The sequence below is a fragment of the Acomys russatus genome, chromosome 23 (genome assembly GCF_903995435.1).
Source record: "Acomys russatus chromosome 23, mAcoRus1.1, whole genome shotgun sequence".
NCBI classification, from domain to species: Eukaryota; Metazoa; Chordata; class Mammalia; order Rodentia; family Muridae; genus Acomys; species Acomys russatus.
Genome location: NC_067159.1, coordinates 32868980 through 32878319, shown reverse-complemented (window position 1 = coordinate 32878319; position 9340 = coordinate 32868980). Strand labels below are relative to the sequence as shown.

General features: G+C 48.6%; 1 protein-coding gene across 4 annotated transcripts in view; it reads right to left on the bottom strand.

Moving 5' to 3' along the window:
* Nucleotides 1-2013: 2013 nt before the first annotated feature.
* The window catches only part of Lef1 (lymphoid enhancer binding factor 1), a 115832-nt gene continuing 108505 nt past the window's right edge, over nt 2014-9340 (bottom strand). For all 4 annotated transcript variants that reach the window (XM_051165450.1, XM_051165449.1, XM_051165452.1 and 1 more), the window contains one exon: nt 2014-2909. Coding sequence is in view for 2 of the 4 variants with exons in the window: in XM_051165449.1 (XP_051021406.1) it covers nt 2830-2909 (80 nt within the window). In the remaining 2 variants the exon portion in view is untranslated. The remainder of the gene's footprint in view (nt 2910-9340) is intronic.

Here is a 9340-nt window from a genome sequence, read left to right as displayed (position 1 = left end):
AAGTTTACTCTCACTCATTAATTTCCTATTAGCTCTTTTGTCTAAAGTCTTTTTTGGTAAAACTGGTGTGGGAAGTTTGTTACACCATTGCTATGTGCTGTGAAATTTAAATGTCCCCCTCCTGTTGGGGCTAGCCATCATCTTATTCCATCTCCTTCAAAAGGAAAGTCACACACATGTCTTATTACTGCTGGTCAGCAGAGGTTTCCACGTTGTTGCAAGCCTTATGCCGAGCAGTGGGAGAAAATGAGTACATTAGGACAGCCATGTTCATGAAATAGTTGGAAAGGTCCCTTCCAACTGGACAGGTACTGCCGGTTACCCTGACAACCAACCCAACCAAACCCAAACCAGGAGGAAAACACTTCTTTCAAAGGCTGGTGTGTGCCAACTGTGACCTCAGGCAAGGCGAGGCTCCCGGGAAGGCTGGGCTTTGTGCCAGCTGCTGGCAGGGGAAGCCACATCACTTTTTAGATCAAACGGAAGTGGCCAGAAGAATCTCTCCAGCCATGATGGGCAGCCTTTGTGATCTGTCTCTAGGAGTGGTGTGTGTGTGTGTGTGTGTGTGTGTGTGTGTGTGTGTGTTTCTTGATTCTCCTCCCCTAGTACAAATGCCTCCAGAAAGCAGGTTGACAGAGTGGGTGGGGATGAGCCTTACCCTGCTAGCTGTATCCTTAGACATGGCTGCGGTCCCATCCTCCTCCCCCAGAAAAGTAGTCCACCATGTCACCATGTTTGCTTTTGTAGCTAACGCCCCAAGTGATCATCGTGGTGGCTGTCGGATGGAGGGCCTTGAACCGTGTATGTTGAGGAGACACCCCTGAATGAAGGGGCTGAATATGAAACCTTCCTAACAAGGAGGACCCCAGAACATAATACGGTTTCTCCTGGTTCAACTTTAGGCTTAAATGTAGAGGAGATGGAAAGGAGCCAGAGGACAGTAATGAAAATGATTAAAGGGCTGATGATGAAAGCCTCAAGGAATTGGGATTACTTAGCCCGGGGAAGAGAAATTTGAGGGGTGATTTAATGGCCGTCTTCAGTGCAGTATGTGGAGGGTTATTGCAAGCATGGGAGCCAGCTGTTCCCCAGCTGTGCCCACAGTTGAAAGAGGAGAACTAGAAATTTCAAGGGGGTGGAGATTTCAGTTAGCTAGTGATACCAAACTCAAAAGGTGGAGGACCACATTTTAATGTATGCAGTTTCTGCTAAATGAAATAACACGTACTACGACATGGCCTTGTGCGGAAATTATGGGTTGTCACTAAACACTGAGAAAATGTAGGCTCTGAGGGGATGAACAGGACTGATGACTTTCTTCACTGCTTGGGCCCCAGGACTTTCGGGGATTGGGTTGAGATCCGATGAGCTGAAGAGGGAAGAGGGCAGGATGCGCATTGGCTGTTGAGTCTCACCACACCAGGGCTGGGGTCCGTGTGGAGCCTGTGCTGTACAGGAGAAGCTCACTGCCACATGGCTCTGGTAACTCCCTCTCTGACCTGTGTTACATCTGTGCCTGTCACAGAAGCGGAGACCCTGGGGTCTGTAGGCATGGGAGGCAGGGACAGCCCTGTACCCACACAGCCCCTTTCTTCCGGGAACTGCTGCTCCTGAGCCCCACCCAGTCCTAGCCTTGGTTGGCTTCAGTTCATTACGAACTCTCCCAATCATCAGCATTTATTATTCTTAATAAAATGACACTTTTAAAAAATGTTTTATTACAAAGCTTCTTAAAAAATGCTCAGCACGTTAACTCAAACTGGAATGACAGACGTTCAGATGACAGTTTGGGGCAAAGGCTGTGCCTTGCTATTTAAAAATAACAGGTACATCAATGCTCATTTTAACAACTGGCATAAATTCCCACTAATTGGCTAATAAAAACAGATACAAATACAGAACATTGAAAGTAATAATTCAAGTGCTGGGCTTTTTACATGAGTGAAAGGAAAGAAGTGAAAATCCACTGCAAATGGGTTTGCTCAAAGTATGTGTTAAGGTTTGCTGTTATAAAAAAAAAATATCAGAAAATGAAGGAAGGGAGATGGGCTGCCAATCGCTACCTCTGACATCAGTGGGTTTGGCTATCTGTTTAGCTTTATCAGACACTACACAGGGCAGAGGCCACTGTGTGTCACAGAGAAGCCACGTACTGGACAAGATCTCTCAGGAAAACAACAGCAACAACAAAAGGTTTCTTTTCTTCTTGTTTTTATACTAAACTCTTCCAGACCTATGAATTTCATTGAAAAGCTCAGAGCTAGCAAAATATACAAGGAAATAAAAACTTAAGAAAAAAATTTAAAAATTCAAGTTAAAAAAAAAAAGAAGAAGAAGAAGCAAACACAAGCTTGATCCTTTTTTACTGTTAAATAAAAACGTGAAGAGATAGGAAAATGAAGACAGAAACAGGAGGAATCTTCCACAATTCTCACGCCAGGATGCTAATGCCTGCTCTGGTCACTGGCTCTAGTTGCACATGACAAGGCAAACACAGCCAAGGTACTGTCCTTGTTGAAGGGTGACAGGCCTGCGCAGAAGAGACTGGAGAAGTGCAGGCAGAGACTGGAAGCAATTCTGCTCAGGGGGCAGGGCCTGCTAGCATTCTCAAGGGCTTTTTTATTTTTATTTTTTAAATTTTATTTATTTTTCAGAAGCAACCGTTTTTTCAGCTTTCTTTTGGAAGTCGGTGCTTGCAGTAGACAGGAGGGAGGGGCTGGCAGTGACTGTCTCTGTGGGTCAGCGTCCGCTAGCAGTGACCTCAGGGTAAAGTTGCTGTCAGTGCTCCTTGTGGTCAGCCGGACAAGCTATGGAGACAGTCTGGGTTTTTCAACAAGCTTCCATCTCCAGAAGAGGGCCTGGGGTTGCTGCCTTGGCTTTACACGTTGGGAATGAGCTTCTTTTGCCACCTCGAGAAGGAACAAATGAAATACTATTAATACAAATTTGTCACAAGCCTTTAAAAAACAGTGCCTTCTCTTACAGGCAGCAGTGTCTGACCTACACATTTAAATTATCCATTTTCTTGAGTTCACATCAGCTAAAATGGATTGCTGCATACTAGCCAAAAGACTCTCAAAATATATCCCAGGGTAGCTATATAAAACTGAATTTTTACTTGGCCCTGAATATGTATATCAGAGATATGACATAACATGTATTTTAAGTGTTAGCTCTTAGTTAAACAAACAAACAAAACAAAATCATGTATGAGAAAATATCAGTAGGAGGGAGGACTGAGCTAGACATGAATTGGAGAGGTGAGCAAGAGCCTCGTCAGGGGAGATCTGCCATGCTGAAGTATTACCAGTGCTTTCAGTTCACTACAAGGAGCCATTGCAGGATTCTACACAGGACTAGACCATTCCAAACAGCCAGCATGCTGCACACACATGCAGGATAAACTGCCCATTCTTATGGTCCAAGGGGTAGAAGCACCTTTGCTTTCACTTAAGTTCTCAAGATGAGCCCCTCCATACCAAGGAAGGCTTCTCACATTATCTGAAAATGAATATGCTGCAAGTAATTAGCTCATGCTTTTCAAAATGGAGAGCTCTAGTCCCCAAACTCTTAACGACCTGAAACTTTACAAAGTAATTAAAGGTTAAAATGAAATGCCATGACAAAAGGAGACAGAGGAAGGTGAAGACACAGTTTAGTTCCTTTGCCCCAGGAAGCACTGGTCTCCATGGCTTTGTGTCCCACCTGGAGCCTCTGATGGCCTCAGATGAACCCAGCTCTCTGTTTGTGGTTGGTATAGCCCCTTTACAAGTACAGTGCTCCTCTAAAGGGTTAATTCTAAATGGTGGCCCCTTTATGTTTTCAGTGAAGAGTACAGGAATCAGAATAATCAGATGACAGAAGGAAACCTGTGACCATTTGAAAAATAAAAACACAACCTGGGTGGCCGAGAGCTTTCCATAGGACTGTGGTTCAGAGTAGGAGAGGGTGCCTGCACACAAGCTGTGCTGAGAAGGGTGGGGAGTGTTTGCCTGTGCATGGGGATAGCATGCCTGTGAGTGGGGGGTCAGCAAGCTTCTGTGTGGAGGACAGCACATCTGTGTGTGGAGGACAGCCAGCCTGTGGGTGGAGAATAGCAGTCCTGTGTGTTGAGGACAGCACACCTATGTGGGGGGGGGCAGCACACTTGTGTGGGGGGGGACAGCACACCTGTGTGTGGAGGACAGCACACGTGTGTGGGGGACAGCCAGCCTGCGTGTGGAGGACAGCATTCCAGTATGTGGGGGACAGCAGACCTGTGAGTGGGGGACAGCACAACTGTGTGTGGAGGACAGCAAGACTGTATATGGAGGATAGCAACACCTGTATGTGAAAGACAGCCAGCCTGTGGGTGGAGAACAGCACACCTGTGCGTGGAGGATAGCATACCTGTGTGTGGAGGACAGCATGCCTTGTATGGGGGACAGCACACCTGTGTGTAGGGACAGCACACCTGTGTGTGGAAGACAGCCAGCCTGTGGTGGAGAACAGCAGTCCTATGTGTGGAGGATAGCACTCCTGTGTGTGTGGGACAGCACACCTGTGTATGGAGGACAGCACATGTGTGTGGGACAGCACACCTGTGTGTGGGGGGAACAGCACACCTGTTGGGGGGACAGCACACCTGTGGGGGACAGCACACCTGTGTGGGGGACAGCACGCCTCTGTGTGTGGGACAGCACGCCTATATGTGGAGGACAGCACGCTTGTGTGTGGAGGACTGCACACCTGTGTGGGGGACAGCACACCTGTGGGGGGGGGGACAGCACGCCTGTGTGTGAAGGACAGCACGCCTGTGTGTGGAGGACTACTGCTCTCACCACAGTTGTCCCCACAAACACCTGAACCACACTGTGAAGCAACTCTATCCCAAGTAGCGACTGAGAAATAAGACACACCAAGAAAATGGGAAGAACACCTCCCCTGTCCCACTCTCCCCACCGCACCATCTATAACTATGAAGTCTCCAGAGAAGAGTTAAAGTCCTGACTCCACAAAGCTAGCCTTTCCCTATTAGTACACTGTTCAGTTGCAAGCCTTTGTTATCAACTGAGCAACCTGCCAGTCCTTCCCACGGAAGATCAAAGAGCTAAGAGAGGCAAGGCCTTTCCGATGACAGAGGAACAGGCCTGAAGGCTGCATGGGCGTGGGCCCCGCAGGTCCCCGGTTTACTTTGTGCTTTTGCATCAAGGTTGTTCAAAGGCTCGGTCCACGCTGTTCTTCCTGGGCAGTTTTCCTCTCAATCTGTGACAGGAAAATATTGTTTCCTAAGAAGGTATGGCCTTGAAGTTCTAGGCTGCTGGCCGAGGCCAGACTGCTGGGGTTTAGATCTGAGTGGACACAAGGGTCTGGGAATGTCTTCTACTATGGAGGGCAGCCTGGCCCTCTGCTGACGTCTGTCCACAACCCCAGGTGCAGTAGGAAAATCTCAAGTTACGCAATGCAGACAACCTCTGTGGCCTTGCTATGGCTCTAATTGTATAGCAGAGTAGGACTCCTTCTCCCACCTGCCTGTCTTACTTACAAGTCCCTTTTTCCTCCTGTTTGGAGTTGGGCTCAGTTATAATAGTTATAAAGACAAACATAGCTGCCTAGAGCATCATTCCTCATTGTCAGGACATTGGTTACGCCGACAGAATCTCTGTCTCCCAATAGTCACTTACCCACACACGCATGTTTTGGCTGTTTTTATTTCATCACTCTGCTGCCTAGTGACTCCCCCTGACACGTTGGCTATCTTCAGAGGTCCCTTGTATGGCAGCCTACCAACCCAGGGTGCATTCCTAGTGAAAAACTGTCCCCAAAAGTGGCCAGGGGAATTCTTGACCACTCTGTTAAAATACAGGGCGTCGGGGCAGACCATCTCTTACTCCCTGGGGAGAAATTGGGTCTTGAGTGTGTTGTCTTACGGGTATAAAACGGATCAAGTAAGATTGTTTTTGAAGAAACCAAGCTCCAGAGATGGGAGACTTGCCATAGTCTGCAGAAGGGCTAGGTTGCTTGTTGGCAAGGGACAGGGTCCACCCACTTAAGCCTTCCTTTGCAATCAAAGAAGCAATTACCAAGCCCTCAGCTTCAAAGGGAGCAAGCAACTCTCTCCTGCAGATGTTAAGGCCAGTGGCCTGCCACGGGGCCATTTGTGCAGTGCATTGACAGCAGCGCAAAATGCAATGCCCTGCATACCTGAAACACTGATGCTTTTCTTAAACAGTCTCTAAGCTGACTTATCACCTCTCTACTGGAATGGAACCAAGACCTCTTTCTGGCTTATGAGGAACCCGAATAGAAAGGGCAAGCCTGAAGACCCCTCCTGGCTGGTGAACTGCAGCTGACCCTGACAAAATGGGCCTCTGGCGTTGGCACAAAATTGAGAGGGATGGGGCGGGGGAGGGAGGGAGGCAGGAGGAGCTCCCTCCTTATGAAAACATATGCGGAATTCTACTAAAGGCCTGGAGACTTGGGCAGCCCAGCTATCTTCTGATGGGAGAGTACCCCTGAGCACCTGGGCTTGGCAGCTATACATGCTAAGGCAGGGCTAGCAAAGCAGGTCTCTAGGGACAAGATGCAAACTCTCATGTCCTAGACAGCATGCTCAGAACTGGTTAGCAACCAAAAGCACTGAATTGGGATAAGCTGCAACCCCCCTCTCCGTTGCCTCAGCCTAAATGCCACCAGCAGGAAGTAGGGACCCGAGTGTGTTTTCAGTTATGACATCATCTTTGGGGAGATGGTGTTAGAGACTAGCTCTGTGGAGGTGAAAGGAGGTTTGAATGGCAAGAGTTGCCTTGTGGCAACATGCCACAGCCCTCATGCCAGCAGCCTGCTCTTCTCTGCCTCTTGCAGCGTGGCGGGGACTCCTGTGTGGCACAATTTGGTGTGCAGGGTGGCTGTGCAGGATTCCAGGGCAGGAAACAAGCATGGCAGAGCTGTCTAGCCCTGTCTTTCTGCAAAAGAGTCTAAGGCAGATTATAACATGACAGGCCCAAGGTGACCCCTGGAGCTGTTCTCCAAGCATTCTGATCCTACTACCATTGCCATGTTGACTTCAAGGTGACCGTGCCTGCCAGAAGCCCCAGCACTGGGACAAACTTTACAGTTTCATACTGCTGGGACAGAACACAGTATGTTCTCACTTATCTGCAGAGGATAAAATCAAGGCCCAGGGAGGTGAAGAGCTTGTCTGACGTCACACAACCCACAGCGGGGATGGGGGTGGGGTAGGGGGGTGGGGGTGGGGTGAGGGAAACGCCTCTGAGCTCTCAACACATACTCTCTCCACCACTCTTACTAAATTATCATTTGTTTTCTTGACCCCCGCCTGCCTTCTCCCTGTCCGTCTGTCTGTCCATCACTAGGCAACAGCACCTTTGTCCTGACACTGCACTCTACATCTAGAATACTGTAGCTTTGCCCAATCCAAGATGCCACGCTGGTTGGTAGCAAGCCAGTAGTAGAGAGGCCTAAGCTTATCAGTCAACGACGCAACTCCAGTGCTCTCTGAGGGTCTGTTATAACCTGCTAAGCCTGCCCGGGGATCCTTGGCTGTGAGGCACAACCCGGGATTTGGGAAAAAGACAAATGGAAACGTGAGGTCAGGAAGCTTGACACTGAGTTGTGCTCCTGCAGCTGGATTAGTCCTTGGCTCCACACTCAGGACTCGTCTGTCCCTTGACCATAGAGGTGTGGGAAGAGTCAGGAAGGGGTCCATAGCCTTGGCTTTGGACTCCAATTAGACCAAGGTGGAGCCCTAGTGTGCAGCTTTCCTTTGTGTTGGTTGACCGGTTAAACTAAACTTTGGTGGTTCCGAAGTGACGGAGGCAGGCCTGGGGTCTGTCAGCGATGACTGCAGGGTAGTTTCTGTCTTCAATCTATACGCACAGACCAGCCTGGTCTCATGTCCTGTGGGGAGGCTGCAGCTCCAGTGACTGCTGGGTCTACAATCTGCAGGCACACTTGGGACATGCCCTAGATCAGTGGTTCTTCCTAATTGCTGGGACCCTTTAATACAGTTCCTCATGTTGTGGTGACCCCACAACCATAAAACTATTTTGTTGCTACTTTATAACTCTAATTTTGCCACTAGTATAAATTGCAATATAAATATCTGATTCACAGGATATCTGACCTGCAGCCCCTACCAAAGGGTCGTTTGACCCCCAAAGAGGTCACACCCCACAGGTTGAGAACCACTGCTCTAGAGAAATTAAGAATTAATTTCTAAATTAAGAAAGCACCAAAAGCCAATTTTATTTCTGTGAATATTAGCTCCAAATCTAAATTCTCTACTTAGTCCACATTTCTCTCATCTCGACAGAAATTCACCCAGAGAGGGCAGATGTAACTTCCCATTACGAAAACGAGGCAACAGGCTCTATGTACAGTGCTTTCCTTTTCAGATCAGCTGCCTTTCACGTTTACACTGGCTTGTAACATAGTAATGTAAGGACATGGAGGGTGGGGAGGTGACGATGTGTGTGAGATAAGACTTCCCAGGACAGACAGGTCTGAGTCAGGCTCTGCAGTCATCACCTGGCTTTACTCAGGAAGTCATTGGAGTGTCCAAGTCCCAGTTCCTTATCTGTAAGGAGCAGCTGGCAGCCAGCTCTTGCTCCCAGTGTGTGGAGGGACGAAGGGTGTTCCTGGCACCTGGTGCTCTCTAAGAGACAGTAAGCGTACTGACATAGGACGAAACACGCATGCGTAAACTCCACTACGGTGTTCAGCAGGTGCTATGGTAGAGCAACAGCCTAGGGTTCTTCAACCCTCCTAAACAGGTGAAGAATGTGGGCTATGTGGGCTGTGAAGGTGAGGAGAGAGGATTCGCTGTCGGCCGGCCAATAGAGAACCAAGGCTAAGCACCGAGGAAACGAGATGACACCAAATGGGGAATGTCTGGCGTAAAATAAGGAGCAAGAGGGTTTTCCTGGGTACAGGATGTCTTCTAAAACAGTGGTAGCTGAGAAAGTCTGAGAAGCAGAGCTGAAGTGTTACCGGCAAACAGAATATATAGAACTTAGCGAATACCAAGGCTGAACAGAAGCCAAACCCGTGAGCATTCTTGCTTTGGATTTTTCTATCACGTGGTTATGAACGACGACGTCTCCCTGCTAAAGCGCCACCCAGTCGCCGAAGCAGCGCAGCTTCAGGCACGGAGAACAGTGGAGCGGTTAAAGCATCACAGGAAGCCACAGTGGAGCCACGCAAACCCAGCACATCTCCACAGCGCCCTGTACTTTGACTCTTACTATTCAAATAATGTTCGGTTTTTGTTTTGTTTTTGTTTTTGTTTTTTTGAGGCTTCAACTCCCACAGCACGGCAGAAGGCACATATTCCTGGAGG